Here is a 20,971-nt window from a genome sequence, read left to right on the forward strand (position 1 = left end):
ACCCTAATTTCCAGTTTAATGCTTTAAGACTGAAGCTAATTATAACCAGAAGAGCTTGTACATTTTCCTCAGCCATTTCAATTCTCTTAATTTACATCTAACTTTATGCCCTTAGTGTACATTTCACATACTTAGTCTGAGTCTGAAATGTTCAATATCAACCAGTACATTTTAGAATTAAAAATATGTTTATTTTCATTATTTTTGTGATATAAATGTGGTATGTATTGTGAAAACATAAATCTGAGGACATTACCCAACTTTGCAGCTTAGATGAATATATTATTACTGATGCAACAAAAGTATACCATAATACATTTCTAAAGCTTTTTTTATATCATGATTTCCTTTTTATCCCTTATACTCAATTTGTATCCTGTATGCATCTAAATTGATAAAAATATAACATTTAATATATTTTGGAGAAATCATATTCCCTCCTATTTATGTGGACTCTAGTATACAAGGCCCCATAGTATTACTGAGCTGATGCTAAAGGAATACATTAATACTTCTTTATATAATTAATAGTTGTATATAGAAAAAAATGAAAAAAATTTTAAATAATTTAAATATGAATTTTAAGGTGCATGTAAATAATCTAATAGGAAATATTTTTAAAGTATTATTATAAAATAAATATTACAAATAAATTATTTGAAGGTATTTGTTGTAATATTATGTAAGTAGAGTTTGGTATTTATTAAAGTGAGCATACAGATAGCTATGCCCAGTTGAATTATTGATATATTAAGTCAATTCCTTAATTATATCAAACTTTCTATATAGCAAATTTCTACATCCTGATATAACCTTATATAAGCTATTGTATATCTTCCAGATTTATCTCTGTCATGCTATTTTTATGTAATATTTAATATTCATATTTGCTTCAAAAATGTCAGTGTATGTATATGTTGCTTGAGTGTGTGTGTGTGTGTATGTGTGTGTTAATGCCAGATACAATGACAAGTCAAGGTATGCCAAAGGAACTTTTATTTTTCATGACATAATTCATTTTCTTCTATCTCATGAATGATCATATAACAATAATAGTCCAATTAATTGGAAATATTCCTCTCCTGTAGTTGTCATAAAATGTCAGTCCAGGAAGCAGGTAGAAGAGGAGGTGGAAGTCACACTCGCTGGTGAATTTTTTGGAGAAAATCCAGATGTGACAGATTTTGTAGTAATTCCAAAAAGAAATTCATCTGAGTCTTATGAAGATGTTCATGGTAAGAGAACCACAGTCATGGATATAAAAACTGATAATAAATAAAAACTCAGTTCCTTAGTGGAAGGTTGCTGGTTACTCAGTTACATGAAAATCCATGTCCATTTATTTTTTATTTACGCTATATTATTAACATAGTGCTCAGTGAGTGTTCAGTAAGGTTCATTCTCTTCAAAGTTCTGACCAATGGGATCCCAGTACAATGACGGGTGCATCCTCAGGTCATAGCTTTAAAGGGAACTTGCTCTGCACAGCAGATGGGACTGTACGATTGAGCATGCAGTCTCCAAAATGACAATCATTATGGTTATTAATGGATTTATAAGAATATATTGTGATTCTGTCATCAGTTGTAAATGTAATTTCCACTGCCCTTCAACTTTAATTTCTTCCTTTACTCTCTCCTGATTTAAGGAATATGATTGACATGTCTTACAAGCTTTAAATTTAGAAACACAACCTTGAATAAAATGTTTCTTATTTAAAGAAATATAAAAACTGACATGAATTAGCTATAATATCCAAATAAATTTTGTATAATAATCCCTCTGACATTTAGAGTCTTAAACAAGACTTTTCAAAAAGTGAATATGATGGTCTGGCAAAGTCAAATCCCAATCAGGCAAACTTTATTTTTAATTGTCTTTCATATTAACTAGAGTAGAATACTCCTATTTCACACTGCAAGGGAAATTCCTGTACAGTATTTTATTAAAATCAAGGCAGAAAAGTCTATGTTTACACATTATTTAAAAAGCAAATTGACTACAAAATTAAGTATGAAAATTTGTTGCAGAAACAAAATATCTTCCCTAGTTTTCTCATTCATATCTACAGTTTTTTTCTTTGATCTCTATTATCATCTTGGTCTCTGCTCTAATTATCTCAGTGATAAAAGAATACAAATGAGATATAACTGAGGAGAGAGAGTATATACAAGAGTATAGAGAATGCAAGAGATTGTAAGAGTTTTTATTTTTTGTAATAGTGGCTATTTCTATTAAATAATAAATTCTCATTTTAAATGTTTCAAGAAATTCCTGAAGTAATATGGATAGCTGCCCCCAAACTCAATTCAGTCCCACTCAAATGGTATTACAACATAATAAATTTGATACATACCCTTTCAAGCTTCCAACCATACTTGAGGGGCAGAAACATGTTGGGAATTTAACCCACTATTTTAACCAAGAACAACTAACAGTGACAAATAAGACAGGCTTATTTCTCTTTCACACGAAAGCCTGGCCTTATAGCAGGTCTAGAGAGTGTAGTGCCTCTGCCCCTTGAGATCATCCATAGACCCAGGTTCCTTCTGTTGCTCCACTATCTGCTAAGTTGTGCTTATCTGCATGCTCAATCATACAGTCCCATCTGCTGTGCAGAGCAAGTTCCCTTTAAAGCTATGACCTGAGGATGCATGCGTCATTGTACTGGCATCCCATTGGTCAGAACTAAGTCATATGGACACATCCAGCTGCAACTGTGGCTGGGAAATGCTGTCTCTTGTCAGACTCAGATAAAATGGGGGGACCTTTTATGACTACAAGTGGAAAAAGAAGGAAGTAAATATTGGGAAGACAATAGCAGTCTCTGCCATATTTTATTTACTACGGACTGATAAAATCTATCATCAGTCCAACTGGGAACCTATTACACATCAAATATTTTTCTGGGCCTGGAAACTCACCCACACCCCATCTCTCTCCTAGTATCGGACTGGTGTCCCCACTCTTTAGGATAGAGTTCCAGTTTCTGGTCAGCATGTCAAATCCCCTACTGTGACAAGGATCCAAATGTAACTGGCTGGCTCTCTGCACAGCCCCTATTGCCTTGAACTGAGTCCCGTCTAGTTTCTTCAGTTCCCTCTGCCACCTGTGTGACATAAAGTATTCTCATGTGCCTTCTTCCATTATCCCAAACCCAGATTAGAACCCTATTGATAGTCATGCCAGTTTATTTACTGAGCACTTACTACACTCCAAGAACTGTCCTAAGTATTTTATTTTCATTATAATATTATAGGATTTATTATCAGAGAAACCCTATGAAGCAAGTAATATCACTATATTGTCATTTTACAAGTGAGGAAATCTAAGTAAAATAAGTGTAGTGATTTTCCCAGGGTTGTACAACACAGCAGTGGAAGGGATGGTGTCTGATCCAGGCTATTAAAGGTTTCTTTTTCAATTTTTAAATAACTTTAGAATTAAAACCTAGATATGAAATAGTAGGTTCTGAACTGTTCATATTGTCATCAGGCCTAACCTAATTGCTTTTTCTTTTAAAGCCCTGTAGGAAACAAAAAAAAAAATGTATAAAGGAAAAGCTTTCTAAGACATTTCCTAACATAAAGCATAATGCCTGGTACAGAGTGGCCAATCAGTAAGCGAGAGTTGTTTACACTTTCCCTTTATTATGGCACTCTGTTCTATTTTATTTCCTACCCTGTTTGACCCTATTACTCTTTTATTTTCAGTAGTAATGTTTACCTATTACTTTCTGAATAAAATAATACTCTGAAACATAGAAAATTACTAGTATTCATCCATTTTTGACCCACAAAAATGTCCTTATATGAAATCACTGATATTCAATCATTTTTTAACCTACAAAAATGTTTAAGTGATTCAATCTCTATAAAATAATCCAGAATTAGCATTCACCATTTGTCCCCTGCTATCATTCCAGCCTCTTATTTCCTTAGGTTGCTAATTTGTGAACCAAGTGGGATCCCTCACTACTTCTGTACATTTACCATCCATTTTCCCCATGAGATGAGTATCTATGAGATTGTTTGTCCTGCCAATCTTGCCAAGTTGCTGTCCTTCGTTTTGGAAATTACCTCCGCTAACCCCATGATTCTAATAATACTTCAATCATATACTGTCCCCCTGGGCAGAGTGGGCAAGTCTGATGAAGGTTGGGCTTGTGTCTTTACCTCCCCAATATCTTTTATAATCAGAACACAGAAAGTCTGTTTATCTTCATTGGCTGAAGCTGCAGTATGTAAAGCTGGGGAGTAATTGTTTCTCTGCTTTTCTCTACCTGCCTGCTTTTCTCCTCTTTTTGCAGCCTACTTTCTCTGCCTACTCATCAACTTGTACACATGACTCAGTCATGATCAATCAACCCTTTCTTTTCATGACACCCCTGGTGTCTTTCAAAAAAGATCATTCAAACTGGGGTACTATTTTTTCCAAGCAGGCATTCTAAGAGCAAATACACAAGAGGATCTAGAAATAATAACTCTTTCTTAAATGAGTTTCAAAAATGTCAGAATAATCCTTCACACACAGTCTCACTATAAGATTTGGAAGGCAATATTTTTAAAACTAGAGGTGGAATTATGAAATGAGTACTATACTATGTTACATGTATCCAATGTATTTCATAAGATCGTTAGAATTACAAAAAAATAGTTCACACTAATTTTGTTCTTCTTATTTACTGGTGGATAGTATTAACTATGTGAGGTAAGGAGATAATACTTTTATTAGGCTCACTATAAGATATTTACCTTTTAATTGTATCAGTTTATTAGTTATTTCTTTTTTGTCTGATTAAATTTTAGTTTAATAATTGCAAAAATGTCAACTTAATCAGAGACCATTTAAATTTATAAAAAGTGAAATAAGTTTATATAAGAAGGGAATTTTCCATTGCAAGCTTGTTCACTTACTGGTTAAAGAACTGTTAATAATGAAATCAGACTGATGCAAACCATTTCCATTTATCTCAAAAATATTATTATAAATAAAAACATTTTATTATTATAAAAATGCAGGTTTTGCTTTGGCGAATCATGCAGTAGCATTAGAGAACTATAGGAAATGTAATCTAAGTAGCCCTTACAATTTTCTTCTTATCAACCAATAGCCAATACTGAAAGGGAATTCTGATTATATATGCAAATCAGGGATAAAAATATGAGTGTAGATTAACCTAAAGAGTTCAAATGTGTAACACAACTGCCAATTTCAAGTGATAAATAAATGTAAGTACTTTTTATTATAATGGGACATAATTTTAATAAGCAGCCAATTTATGGTAACTATACCCCAGTGAATGTCCAGTCCCTCTCTGAAGTGAAATCACTGTTTTGTGTGTCATCCTGCTATGTTTAAGTGAATTTTAATAATTGAGTGTTCAAACATTAATTTCTATTTGAGATCCATCCTGTCTGAAGGGCAAAATATTGGTGCTTCTATGACATTAAGTATAAAAGAAAGGAAGGAAATGCTTATATATAGAAACTATTTTAATATGTTTCAGCTACTTTAAATTACTTAATTAAATTAAATTTTATTTTAATTTGATACGTTTTTGCTACTTTAAATTGTACTCTTGTCAGGTTGCAAGCTAAAGAAATTTAATTTTGATAATAGAATTTGATTCAATCTTATTACCTGGAAAAATTCCACTTTCTCCCATATAAAAAGGATCTGTAGGGAAGCTGCCAGTATCATTTTGGGAGGTTTGAAAGGCAGATTGGAAAAACAGTCTCTCTCAAATAGCTCTTGAAGATACACCTTTTGATATGGCTCATATTCCACTACTTCATAACTTTTCATGATGAAAAATAATACTTAATATCAAAAATAACCATCTGGAGGTTTTGTAGTCTTCTTTCTTCTGTCATTCCCTCTAAAATAGCTTTTTCTCTGCTCAGTATCACAAAACTCAGGAAGCTCATCTATTTTTTGGCTAAAGGCACTTTAATTTGTGAATGCTCGTCTTTGTTCTCTTGTAGCATGTCTTGCCATTCAGAAGTAAATTTGATCAGTCTCCTTTCAACTTTAATATTTATTATGCTACCTGAATAGTTGATAACATCACATGACCTCTCCCTTATTTGGTCTTCTTAAAGGCATCTGGTAATTCGTTGATTCATTTCTTGTCCTTATTCCAAAAGTGTAACCACCCTGCCAGCACTCTCTGTACGTCTCCCTGCTTGCCCTTCTTCTTTATGAAGAAACAAGTCTAGCCACAAATTCTGGATAATGTTTTAGTCTTTAGTATATGCAAAGGCAAACCAGCTGTTTTCCCCCTTGAGTGTAATTTCATTGCAGTTTACTCAGCATAGTGAATAATGTTCAAAATGTTCAAAATAGTGTTCAGAAATGATTGCAGGAATCATTATGCCCTCATCTGAGTTTCTAACCAACTGAGAAGTAGATGTAGAATAAAGCAGAGATCAAAAGGTTGCCTTCATTAGGTATACAGGTGAACGGGAAAGTGACTTGGCACTATGGACTCATTGGGGCGTATTAATACCTCCTACCAATATGCAATGCATTCATCCCAAACTAGCCAGTTGTAGACTCCCTGCAGGAACAAACATCCTGCACATGAAGAAGGAGAAAGTGCATCCTGGATTCAAGACACTGGAAGGAAAGAGGAGGGTCTGCTCATCTGCTCATGACCCATTCCTTCACCGAAATTCACTGACCAGATATGTTGCTTTTCCTCTGATGGTGAATCATGATGGGGGAGGCAGCTGGGATTTTTTTTTTCTCCCATACTTTTCCCTTCTTGTGAGTGAAAAGGCCCTACTATGTAAACATGGTTAGAAGGAGAGAACAATCCTCACCACTCCCTTCCCCTCAGCCTCCCTTTATCATCATCTTCTTCTTTCCCTGTGAGTCCAATAAAACTATCAAGCCTAATTCAATGAAAATGCTAGGAGCTCTTTGCTCTCTCTCCACCCTGACTTGTCACACACACCACTGAGCTAACGAGAATTGATCACTTTCATATCTTTTTCATTCAACAACAATCTAGCAAACATCTTTGCTGCCAGATGTTATGCTGAGCCCCAGAGATGCCAAAATTAACAAGACACAGAACATCTATCCAGCATGTTGGATTTATGCACCTGTACTATTTAAATCAATTGGTATTTCCCTGCTGGGTAATTATTCTACTTGGATATTTAGACTGTATTTTATAAAGTTACTTCTATATGGTTAGAAATTTTTCTGTGTGGGTGGAATTTCCACTATAAATGTTGTCTCCTCTTCCTGAGACCAGGATCTAGACGTTTGTGACCCAGGGCTCTGCCTCCAGGGCCACCACACTCCATTGCACAGGTTATGACCTGTGCACTTACACATGATGATGCTGATGGCACCTTCTCAGCAGCTGTGCCATATGACAGGCCTGATATCCTAGGCTGTGAAATCTGAAGTCAGACAGCTCAGCTTCTGTTCTATGAACCTGTTGTAGGGCCTTCATAAAATTACTTCACCTATTTGTAAACTGAGTTTCTCTAACTGTAATATGGACCTAATAATGTTACCTATGTTATATGATATTTAGAGGATTAAATATGTACACACATGGAATCTGTAGAAAGTGCCCAGTTCTTAGTGTTCCATAAGTGTTAGATATTAAGCATTATTCTTATGTAAGCTTTAGCTGGGCATTGTGTGTTAGTGGTGTACTAGAGGGCCCATCTTCAATTACTGACAATTTTTTAATGTGGAAACGTGGTTCTCTCAATGTCATTTGGTGGGTTTCTCATTCACAAAAGAATACTCTATGAAGAAGAAAGTACATTAGAGTGTGAAATTAGACGCAAATTGCTGAAAGTTCACATAAAATATTGTTACAAGAAGTCCCTTTATCTTTTATTTCTGGGATCTTGTTTAAAACAAAACAGGCAAGAAGAACATTAGATATGTGGCTGCTTTCTTTAATTTTCATTTTGTAGTTTACTGTACTTGCAGTCATATCAGAGGAACATGGGGTTATTTTAAGTTAGTCAAAATGTTTGGTCTATTAAATGACCTTATGAAAGTAAAGTAAAAACATGTAAATAAAATACCACTTCAAAAAGATATCTGCAGTTTTATAAAAATGTGTATGCAGGTGGCACATTCTTTATTATCTATTCAAAGAAAATAGCTTTAGGTAGTTTATCCAACATCCTCTATTTTCTTTGAATACTTTGTTGTCTTCATGTATTTCAAATTTTCTTTAGTACTACATTCATTCCTCATATGATTACTATGTTCTGTCTGACAAATGTATATGCCTATCATTAATGAAGACAGAACTGTAAAAATTTAAGGAAAGAATGTGAATAACAATGTTCATTATACTTTGATACTCATTTCTCCATAATTGAGACATTTTTGTTAGATTTGCTATGAAATATATTTCTTACAGGTTGAAAGTTATATGGTATATATAGCACATAATTTCCAGATATATTCTGTAAATAAATTTGTCATAATTATTTCTTGATTGTCATATTTAGTCAGGTATTCTCTTTTTAAAAATTACTGATATTCTTCCACATTTAGTAAAATTCAGTCATTGTCCAGAGAAAATTCACCCAAACAACAGGCACCTTTGGCCAGCACAGCTCCCATTGTGTGATTTATTGGCACTATGATACAGGCATTAAACTGAACGGCAGTCATGCAAGGATAATATCTCAAAGGGAGGCATACCCTTTTTGTTCAATATGACTTTGCTGTCATACCCAAATGATTATTACCATATTGTTTTATGACATGCTAGATCGATAGATATAGATATCATACTCTGAAATTCTCTGAAACCTGTTCAGTTAAACATTTTGTGTATATGTTAAGGGTATGAATATAGCACTGAAGTAATAAGTTCAATGATTCTAGTTACCAGCCATGACTGTTCACGTAGCTCCCACGTTATGGATAGCAGAACATTTCTTCATCTTAACCTACATCTTCCTCTCACCCTTGTGCAAGCCACTGATGCCGGGGTTCTTGTTTGCGGAGCCAAAGAATGAGCTTCACACACAGTCATGGCAGGAGAGCAAGGTACAGGCTTTTATTTGGAGATAAAGTGAAAGGACAGAGCTCCCGGCTCACGCCAGGATGGGACAAGAGAGTCCATAGCGGTGCGTTGTCTAGGGGGTTTTATAGGCAGTTGAGGATTTTTCGAGAACATGAAAAAACTTAGGGGTGGGGACTTGTTAAGTGGTCCCTGAATATTAAAAATTAACTTAACTGTAAGAAATTTCCTGCCTTGATTTCTCTCTGGGACACCGGTGTCTTGGTCTGGGAGCATATCAAAAGGCTGCCTGCCCAGCCCCCAAGGTGGGCTGAGGTATGGTCTACTTGCTAACGAATCTTGCCTCTTGAACTTCCTGGGTGTTAAAATGCAATCTTATCTTTAAGGTGGAATCCTTCCTGCCTTTTACTATATTGTTTACAGCTGGGTCTGCATGCTAAGTTAGTTGCTCAGTATGCAAAATCACCTTGTCAGATCTGAAGGAGGAAAGACAGCACATAGGCCTGGGCCTTTTAGCATGCTAAAGTGAATCTTACACATGGTTACAAATGATTAGCATAATAAAACATGTGCTACTCTTCTTTATCTGGGGAACATTAACTGATCTCATTGAAGAATGATTCTAGAGTTCAATGTTTAACATAGAGTTTTAGTAGGGGGGTTTCCTCGCATGTAGTTACATTGCTCTGACTGCAAATATCCCACCCTGCCCCCTCCGGAGGCTCTCACCCTACTCTGACTACATCCATGTCCCTGTCTCACCACCACCTGGCCTGAATTACATTGGAAACTTCATTAACTTCTATCGTTGAGTGTCTTTGCTTGATTGGCCATTAAAAGAGCACATTACTTCCATATTTGAAACATCCATTGTTCCCCCCAGCACCCACTCTGTTACTCTGAAAAGTCCCAGATCTTCACCCTGCCCTGCATGGTCCTACCTGGTTTGCTCACTTCATCTCTTGAGAAGTTCTTTCCACTGCCTCTGCTCCACCACATAGATTCTTCCTCGAACGGGCTAAGTTCGTTTCCACCATGGAAAATTCCCCGGTGCTTCTCTGTTGCTTAGCAGGCATTTTCTTCCTCTCTACATCCAGGTCACCCTTTTCAGCTTTCAATTTTGGTGTATTGGTCTTCTCAGGATCTTAATAGGGTCCCAGGACTGATGCTTTTATAGCATCTTTTACTTCTCCATAGTAGCACATGTCACAGTAATCATTTGAAAACTAGTGGTATCACTGGTAGTTTATTGGCAGTTCTTTCCTCCTAATCATAAGCTCCATGAAGACAAGAATCATACTGATCATTTCAAGAAAAGTTTTCAATTAATTGCTGAATAAATAAAGAGATGAAAAAGAAAAACATTACATTTTTAAAGTCTAGATGTTGGCTGAGGAAACAAAATTATCTGCCTCATATTCATGAATTTAGCCATAGTTAGAAAATTTAACTGGGGCAAAATCTACAGGTACTAGCAGTTCTTGAAAATCCTCAGAGAATGGGAAAGGGAAACAGCTGAAAATGGGAGGTGCTTTAAGACCAGTCTGTGATAACCATTATATATTGTAAGACAGGAAGAAAAAAAAACAGATTAGTAAATACTTACATACCTGTTAAAACACAAATAAAGTGAAATATATATTTATCTTGACTACTAATTTCATGAATTCAAGGGTCATTTTAAGGGTTTTCTTAAAAAGGACAAAATTTTCCTCTGATATTGAAAAGTTTGTTACAGTAGTCCCAAGGACTGTTGACTTGTAACTTTCAAATTATTATGTATATTATGGGAAACAGCATTTATGTAAGTCCTTTTTTTAGAAACATGTGCTTATTCTTTTAAAGTTATGTGCTCTGTTTGTCATGAGAGATTAATTTTATCCCACAGCCAGATGATAACTTACACTGCCCTCACTGCCTTAGCTCTTTTTGACCCAATCCACATAAAAGTACTGTGCAGATCTCTCCAAATTAAGAACATAGCCAAAGGCATGTTTCCTACTTGGTAATATGACTTGTCAAATAAAATGCAGAGACTCTAACAGATAAACTTTAAGATACAATATACAATGTCTGTTTATCATGATTTTGCCCAACCTCATTCTGTCCCTCTCCCTTTTGTGAGCATATCAATATACTTGAATTACAGGCAGGGGGGTTATGTGTAGTTTGAAAAATGTGCTCATGTAACTCCTACTTGTCTCACTGCCCCCATCTCCTAGCTGATAATCATCTCTATTTTGTACCAGTGGATCTTCTTATGATTGGAATTATGAACATCCATAGTGACAGATTCCTCACAGGAGGTTCAATGCTTGTGAAACTAAATTTAGCTTCTCATTTCCAGTCTACATTCTGATACAGCCATTCCCTTAAAGGCTTCAATAATTAAGCAGAAATAGTTGCAGATCTCAACTACATACAGTAGCTGCTTTAAAAAATATTATGTTACTTGAATGCAATGGAAATTTCATCTTTGGTTAAACACTCTAAAATTCTTATGCATTGTTTCTCTGTATGGATTGTGGATTCCTCTGGAACATTTCCATATCTCATTCCTAAAACAAATATACACACTGTATGTAGACACACTGATTTTGCTACAGCAGAGAATGGTTTACTGATAGGAACAATTGCTGATTTTGTCAACAGGATGAAAACCAGCAGTTCAGGAGGTCAGTGATTTATTTTTACATGTGTAAAAGAAAAATTTTATAAGGGCATTGATCAGTCACTTATTTTACATAAGTAAGATTTGCTGAGTGATCATTACATATGACTTGGGCTTGTTACAGCCAAAGCTATTTTTCAGAGTTCTGTAGCAGAAATTATAATCAAATACTTCTGAAAGGTAGTGTGGTTTCTGCTAGGATTGCTTGGAGAAAGGTGGTTATCAGTTCTATGAATCCAAGGTTCACTTTTACTTTTATACACTGACTTTTAGTTCTCTAACCTCTCTTCCATGATCCACAAGCAACAAACCACGATTTGGAGTTTGGGCTCCTTACATGTATGTGGAGAGTAAATATTACAGATGTTTGTTCTTCTCTTCTACATACCAGTCCTAGATTTAAGATACTTTCCATGTACCTAACAAAACCCTTCTATAACTTTCCTCTGGTAACCTACTAGTTAAGAAAATATGGTTAACCATATTGTCTGTAACACTCCAAAAGTAAAACATGAAGAACTCTCTCTTTTATTAATATACCAGAACTTGAAAATCCTGTCCTAATAGATGGGGATGCTTTTCTAATAATATTTAAACTTAATTCAAGTTGTTATAAATTATAAGTCTGTAGGTCTTTAATACATTGATTATATAGAGCATGTGATATTATTTGTATTTTATAATAAATATTGATTGTTAATATCCATTGGCTATTGTTTCATAAATCTGAATCTTGAAAGATTTAAGGGACATAAGGACTGTCTTCTGCACTTATTTTTTAATATTCATTTATTTATTTACCTTTTAACAGAAACATACTAAGTACCATTATCATCTGGTAATACCCCAGCTTTATAAACACAAAGCTAATAAAGAATACCCTCTCACTCCCTTTAAATACCTGTGTACTCTTGGTGTTGACATGTCTGATGTTCCATCTACACATATTTAGTTAAATTGAAATGCACTTGAATCTTGGTTTTTCCATAGATAAGCCAATAAAACGTGAATTTGAATATGAAATTCAGTTTGAATCTGAAGTTGCGAAGTCTAACTTGGAATCCTGCGTGGCTTTACATTTGATCAAAACATTTTATAATACGAAGGCTGAAAAGATAACATTGGTCTTCAGTCTGGTATTTGCACCAAAGAAACCATTGAAGTAAGCCTACTTTTATCCCTTTTTCTTTAAAAAATATTATTATTCTTTTAAGCTAAATAACCTTCTTTCTTCCCATCTTTATATATTTGGACTGTATTACTTCTTTGATACTGTTGAGGTAAGTATTTTGCGATAGGTAATTTCTGGCTATCAAGCTATGAAAATCATTCTGATGAGAAAAATTCATCCAAATGATTGGCAATCTGAGATGTTTTCATGGATTGTGAACTCCCTAAGGTTATTAGAGTATAATATTAACAAAAGAGAGCAGTCTGCTTTGTAAAACAAAAATGATTGATAGTTTTTTTTTTTTGCACATTGGCAACATGATAGTTTTTTTTATTAACGTATCATTGATATACACTCTTATGAAGGTTTCACATGAAAAAACAATGTGGTTACTACATTCACCCTTATTATCAAGTCCCCCCCATATCCCATTGCAGTCACTGTCCATCAGTGTAGTAAGATGCCACAGAGTCCCTATTTGTCTTCTCTGAGCTACATTGTCTTCCCCATGACCACCCACACCATGTGTACTAATCATAATACCCCTCAATCCCCTTCTCCCTCCCTCCCCATCTGCCCTACCACACCCCTCCCCTTTGGTAACTGCTAGTCCCTTCTTGGAGTTTGCGACTCTGCTGCTATTTTGTTCCTTCAGTTTTGCTTTGTTGTTATACTCCACAAATGAGTGAATTTATTTGGTACTTGTCTTTCTCCGCCTGGCTTGTTTCACTGAGCATAATGTCCTCCAGCTCCATCCATGTTGTTGCAAATGGTAGGATTTGTTTTCTTCTTATGGCTGAATAGTATTCCATTATGTATATGTACCACCTCTTCTTTATCCATTCATCTACTGATGGACACTTAGGTTGCTTCCATATCTTGGCTATTGTAAATAGTGCTGTGATAAGCATAGGGGTGCATATGCCTTTTTGAATCTGAGAACTTTTTTTCTTCGAGTAAATTCCTAGGAGTGGAATTCCTGGGTCAAATGGTATTTCTATTTTTAGTTTGTTGAGGAACCCCCATATTGCTTTCCACAATGGTTGAACTAGCTTACATTCCCACCAACAGTGTAGGAGGGTTCCCCTTTCTCCGCATCCTCACCAGCATTTGTTGTTGCTTTTCTTTTGGATGTTGGCCATCCTAACTGGTGTGAGGTGATATCTCATTGTTGTTTTTATTTGCATTTCCCTGATAATTAGTGATGTGGAGCATCTTTTCATGTGCCTGTTGGCCATCTGAATTTCTTCTTTGGAGAAGTGTCTGTTCATATCCTCTGCTCATTTTTTAATAGGGTTATTTGCTTTTTGGGTGTTGAAGCATGTGAGTTTTTTTATATATTTTGGATTTAACCCCTTGTCAGATATGTCATTTACAAATATATTCTCCCATACTGTAGGATGCCTTTTTGTTCTGCTGATGGTGTCCTTTGCCGTACAGAAGCTTTTTAGCAGTGATGTGGTCCCATTTGTTCATTTTTTATTTTGTTTCCCTTGCCCGAGGAGTTGCATTCAGGAAAAAGTTGCTCATGTTTATATTCAAGAGATTTTTGCCTATGTTTTCTTCTAAGAGTTTTATGGTTTCATGACTTACATTCAGGTCTTTGATCCATTTTGAGTTTACTTTTATGTATAGGGTTAGACAATAATCCAGTTTTATTCTCTTGCATGTAGCTGTCCAGTTTTGCCAACACCAGTTGTTGAAGAGGCTGTCATTTCCCCATTGTATATCCATGGCTCCTTTATCGTATATTAATTGACCATATATGCTTGGATTTATATCTGGGCTCTCTATTGTTTTGGTACTACTTTTCAGAACCAGTTCAAATGATGAAAGTACCTAATACACTGTGCTCTACTCTGCAATTGCTGGCATTACCGTCTTACCGCCCAAAACCATAACATTGTACATCCCTTAGTTGGGTTTAAGAGGATCAGATTGGAACCTGTGAGAATAGTGAACTTTGAATGTCTATCCTCTATGAAACCTCTTCTAGTATCTTTATATTTATTTTTTAAGCAACTGATATGTAGCACCTGCCAGTACTGTATGATACAGTACATCTGACATGGGCTTTATTTGTCTTAATGTAGACATACTGATCAGAACCACACTATACACCAGGTACAAAATACAGCCAACCTTGCAATGAAAAGACAACTGAAAGTATTATTTGTGCTTTTTTTCATTTCCCTAGTTTAAGTATGTATGATGTAGCCAGGCATGTATTTAAAGGGGTTTTGAATATGTAGTACAGTAACTAGAAGATAGCAGGGTCATCTTTAGGAAGCAGTAATAAAATCAAGCTTTAAGAAGAAAGTATGTTATAAACATTGACATTACCCTCTTTTGTCTTAGATTTTCACAGTTTTCTGTTTATTTGTTAGTGTTTTTTTCACATTTTAGCTTTGTATTGTGTTGATTTAGTGATATGGAAATTACAACAACCAAAAAGGAGAAATGTTATCATTAGTGAATATGAGTAAAACCCTGTGAATTTATACTCACTCATCATTTGTGCATTTAGAACTTTTTGGTGATTATTTGAGAAACTGTTTTAGGACAATTTGTATGCATGATTCATAAATTGATGTGAGCTGTATGATGATGTGTGGTAGCTAAATAATTTTGTGCATATATGTATATATTCATTTACTTGTGTTATTCTTTCTTCTATATGTGTTTGGGATGATTCACTATAAGACACACAGTTAAATGAGAGAAACCAAAATAAAACCAAGAGCTCTAAATTATCAAAAAGAAGAACAAAAAAATAATTATATCCAAACCATATTTTACCTAGGTAATTAAGTATTGAATTCTTTTTGTCTTAGCAAGGTTAAAAAGGACAACAAAATTTTCATATTTAGGTAAAAGGAAATATAAAATTTTTCACAACAGTAAATACAAGGTAATTTTTTCACAGTTTATCCTTCCACAGAATAGTGTTGTACATTTTCACCTTAGATATTGATTTGCTATATTGTATTCTGTGCTTGTTTCATTGTAATAACCATTATGATCTCTTTTTCTATTCAAGGTCTCAAATTATGCTGAAAATAGACTGCATAACAGATGGGATCTGGAACTTTCCCATAATATTGGTTGCTACTGAGCCTGATGTGGATAGTGTCATTGATATTGAAGGGGTTGGCTTATTTAAGGAATCTATTGTTGACTTCAGGCTGACAAGTCAGACAAGGTAATACATCAACCAAAAGTATGTTACTGGTTTTGTGAATGTAATTTATGCTGAACTGGGAAACAAAATTTAAAGTGCACAATTCTATTATGTCATCTTTTGTTGGACAAGCCAGAGCAGTATTGGTTCTATTAATCAAAGCTTTATATGTTTCATAGCATTTTGTTTAAAAATTGGAAAATAAAGTCTACAAAGTGAAGGCCAAAAAACAAGAAGTAAATAATTAGATATTGAAATTTAGAATAACATTTCTATTTGTTTTTCAAGTTATCTTTTAATGTATTTTTTCAATGATAGACTAAATGTTTCTCAGTAAATTTTAAAGGTTTTGAGTTTTCAAGTGTTTTAAGTAGAGATTATTGGGAACCTATATTGATTATATTTTCTATATTATTGTCTTCTCAACTATAGCTATCCTTGTTTTACTTGTGATAACATAGGCAGCATGGCCATGTACATTTCTTTATCTCACATGTAAAATATATTTTCACAGCTTTTCTTGAGTTATAATGTATATACCATAAAATGTACCCATTGTAAGTGTATATTTCAATAATTTTTTGGAACGTTTATAGAACTTGCAATTATAACCACATTCTAGGTGGATAACTCTCCCAACTCACCCCAAATTTCCCACAAGCCTCTTTGCAGTCAACTTCTACTCCCACCCCCAGTCTTAGGCAACCAGTGATTTGCTTTCCATCTCTGTAACTGCCTTTTCTAGACATATCATATAAATAAAGTCACCCAGTATGTAGTCTTTTTTTTAATGAATTTTTTTTTTTTAGCAATTTTAGGTCTTTTACAAAATTGAGAGGAAGTGCAGAGATTTCTCACATACCCGCTGCTCCTACTCATTCATAGCCTGTCCAATTAATAAAATCACTTATCAGAGTGGTACTTTTTTTAACAAGGATGGACCTACATTGATACATTATAATCATCCAAAGTCCATGGTTTACTTTAAGGTTCACTCATGGTGTTATTCATTCTATAGGTTTGGACAAAAGTATAATGACATATGCATCATTATGGTATCATATAGAGTGTTTTCACTGCCCTAAAGTCCTATGTGCTTGGCTATTCTTCTCTCTCCCCTGGAAACCACTGATCTTTCTATTGTCTCCATAGTTTTGCCTTTTCTGGAAGGCCATGAAATTGGAATTAGAGTATGTAGCCTTTTCATATTGGCTTCTTTTACTTAGTAATATGCATTTGAGGTTTACCTATGTCTTTACATGGCTTGATAGCTCACTTCTTTTTAGCGTTGAATATATTCCAGTGTCTGGATGTACCACAGTTTATTTGTCCATTCACCTACTGAAGGACATCTTGGTTGCTTCCAAGTTTTGGTACTTATAATTACAGCTAATATAAACATCTGGGAGCAGGTTTTAGTATGGATATAAGTTTTCAACTATTTGGGGTAAATACCAAGGAACATGATCCTGTGGTAAGAGTATGTTTCATTTTGTAAGAAGTCACCAGACTCTCTTCCAAAGTGTCTGTACTATTTTGCACCAAAAATGAATGTAAGTTCCTGTTGCTCCATATCCTCACCAGCATTTGATGGTGTCAGTGTTCTGGATTTGGGCCATTCTAATAGAAGTGTAGTGGTATCTCATTGTAGTTTTACTTTGCATTTCCCTGATGACATATGATATGTTGTATCTTTTCAAATGCTTACTTGCCATCTGTGTATCTTCTTTGGTAAGGCATCTGAAAAGGTCTTTGGCTCACTTTTTAATTCAGTTGTTTGTTTTTATTGAGTTGTTAGTTGAGTTTTAAGAGTTCCCTGTGTATTTTGGATTATATTCCTTTATCAAATGTGTCTTTTGCAAATACTTTCTCCCATTCTGTGGCTTGTGTTCTAATTCTTTTGATATCATTCTTCACAGAATAGAAGATTTTAATTTTAATGTAGTCCAGCATATCAATCATTTCTTTAATGGATTGTGTCTTTACTGTTGTATCAAAGACATCAACCTATCCAGGGTCATCTAGGTTTTCTCTTACATTATCTTATAGGAGCTTTATAATTTTGTGTTTTACATTTAGGTTTATAATCCATTCTGAGTTAATTTTTGTAAAGGGTATAATGTCTGTGTCTAGATTCATTTTTTTTGCATGTAGATGTCCAGCACCATTTGTTGAAGAGGCTGTCTTTGCTCCATTGTATTACCTGTGCTCCTTTTTAACTATATTTATATGGGTCTATTTCTGGACTTTGCATTATGTTCCATTAATTTACTTGTTGATTCTTTCACCAATACCACATGGTCTTAATTACTGTAGCTTTATAGTAAGTCTTCAAGTTAGGTACTGTCAGCCCTCTAACTTTGTTGTCCTTCAGTATTGAGCTGACTATTCTGATATTCTGAGTCTGTTGCCTCTCCATATATACCTTATAATCCATTTATTGATATCCATAGAAATTACTTTCTGGGATTTTGATTGAGATTGGATAGAATATATAGATCAAATTGGGAAGACAATACAGAGTCTTCCTACCCACGAACATGGAATATCTCTCCATTTATTTATTTCTTATTTGATTTCATTCATTGGAGTTTTGTAGTTTTCCTCATATACATAGTGTACATATTGTAAGATATATACCTAAGTATTAACTTTTTGGGGGTGCTAATGTAAGTGGTCATGTTTTTAATTCCAAATTCCACTTGTCTATTGTTGGTATACAAGAAAACAATTGAATGTTGTGTATTAATCTGGTATCCTACAACTTTGCTATAATTTATTAGTTTCAGTTTTATTGTTGATTTTTTGGTATTTTTTGTATAGGCAATCATGTCATCTGCAAATAAAGACAGATTTATATATTCCTTCCCATTCTGTATACCTTTTACTTCCTTTTCTTGCATTATTGTATAACAAGGACTGCTAGTATGATAGTGAAAAGGAGTGGTCAGTATACTTGAAACCAATATAAGATTATATATCAACAATACTTCAATAAAAAAAGAAAGAAAAAGAGTGGTGAGAGGGAACAACCTTGTTTTTACCTGATCTTAGTGGGAAAGCCATGAGTTTCTGACCATTAAGTCTGATGTTAGCTGTAGAATTTTTGTAGATAGTCTTTATCAAGTTGAGGAAGTTCCCTTCTATTCCTAGTTTACTAAGAATTTTTGTCATTAATGGCTATTGGATTTTGTCAAATGCTTTTTCTGCAACTATTGATGCAGTCATCTAATTTTTCCTTTTCAGTCTGTTGATATGATGGATTACATTAATTGATTTTCAACTGTTGAGCCAGCCTTGCATACCTGGGATAAATCCCATTTGGTCATCATGTATAATTCTTTTTAAAATTTTTTCATTAAATTTGCTAATATTTTGCTCAGGATGTTTGCATCTATGTTCATGAGAGTGGTTGATATGTAGTTTTCTTGCAATATCTTCATCTGGTTTTGGTTTTAGGGTAAGACTAGATTCATAGAATGAGTTAGCAGGCATTCCACCTGCTTCTATAATCTGAAAAAGATAGTAAAGAATTGGTGTGATTTCTTCCTTAAATCTTTGGTAGAATTTACCAGTGAACCCATCTGAACCGTTTGCTTTCTGTTGGGAAGGTTATTAATTACTGATTCAATTTCTTCAATAGATATAGGCCTATTTGGATTGTCTATTTCTTGCTATGTAAATTTTGGAAGATTGTATCATTCAGTGAATTGGTCCATTTCACCTAGGATATCAAATTTGTTAGCATAATATTCCTTTATTATCCTTTCAGTTTCCATGGGCTCTGTAGTGATGTGCCCAGGGTCTTTCATTTCTGTTATTATTAATTTGTGCCCTTTCTCTTTTTTTTCTTAGTTTGCCTGACTAGAGGCTTATCAATTTTACCAATCTTTTCAAAGAACCAGCATATTGTTTCATTGATTTTCTCTTTTGATTTCCTGTTTTCAGTTTTATTGCTGTTTGCTCTAATTCTTATTATTCATTTCCTTCTGTTTACTTTGGGTTTAATTTGCTTTTCTTTTTCTACTTTCCTAAGGTAGAAACTTAGATTATTGATAGAAGTTTTTTCTTCTTTTCTAATATGTACATTTAATGCTATAAATTTCCCTTTAAGCACGAGTTTCACTGCATTCCACAAATTTTGATAGGTAGTATTTTCAGTATTTTCATTTTCACTTTAATCAAAATATTTTTAAATTTCTCTTGAGTTTCTTCATTGACCCATGTGTTAATTAGAAGTGTGTTGTTTAATTTCCACATATTTTGGGTTTTTCAAGTTATCTTTCTGGTTAAACTCCATTGTTGTCTGAAAGCAAACATTGTATATTTCTATTCTCTTGTCTTTTATGATCCAGAATGTTGTATGTTTGGTGAATGTTCCTTGTGAGCTTGTGGAAAATGTAATTCTGCTGTTTTTGGGTGAATTAGTCCATAGATGTTAATTATATCCAGTTGACTAATAGTATTGTTAAGTTCAGCTATGCCCTTACTGATTTTCTGCCTACTAAATCTGTCCACTGTTGAAAAAGGAATGGTGAAATCTCCAGTTATGATAGTGGATTCATCTGTTTCTCCTTGTAGCTCTATCAATTTTTGCCTCTTGTAGTTTGATGATCTGTTGTTAGATGTATACATATTAACAATTGTTATGTCTTCTCAGAGAATTGACCCCTTTATCATTATGGGATGCCCTTCTTTATCCCTAAGAACCTTCCCTGCTTTGAACTCTACTATGTGTGAAATTCATATAGCTACTCCTGCTTATTTTTTCTTCTCAAAGTGTAGTTGATATACAATGTTATATTAGTTCAGGTGTGCAACATAGTGATTCAACAATTTTATACATTATGAAATGTATACTCTGAAAAGTTTCGTTATCATATGTCACCATACAAAGTTATTACAGTATTACTGAGTATACTCCCTATG

At 34.2% G+C, this 20,971-nt stretch overlaps 1 protein-coding gene across 1 annotated transcript in view; it reads left to right on the forward strand.

Annotated features, from left to right (window-relative positions):
* Positions 1-20,971, forward strand: part of CFAP47 (cilia and flagella associated protein 47) — a 510,608-nt gene that overhangs the window by 452,845 nt on the left and 36,792 nt on the right. The window contains exons 60-62 of the mRNA XM_057495502.1: positions 1,089-1,235; positions 12,681-12,852; positions 15,902-16,063. Coding sequence (XP_057351485.1) covers positions 1,089-1,235; positions 12,681-12,852; positions 15,902-16,063 — 481 coding nt within the window. The remainder of the gene's footprint in view (positions 1-1,088; positions 1,236-12,680; positions 12,853-15,901; positions 16,064-20,971) is intronic.

The sequence above is a fragment of the Manis pentadactyla genome, chromosome X (assembly GCF_030020395.1).
Source record: "Manis pentadactyla isolate mManPen7 chromosome X, mManPen7.hap1, whole genome shotgun sequence".
Taxonomy (NCBI): Eukaryota; Metazoa; Chordata; class Mammalia; order Pholidota; family Manidae; genus Manis; species Manis pentadactyla.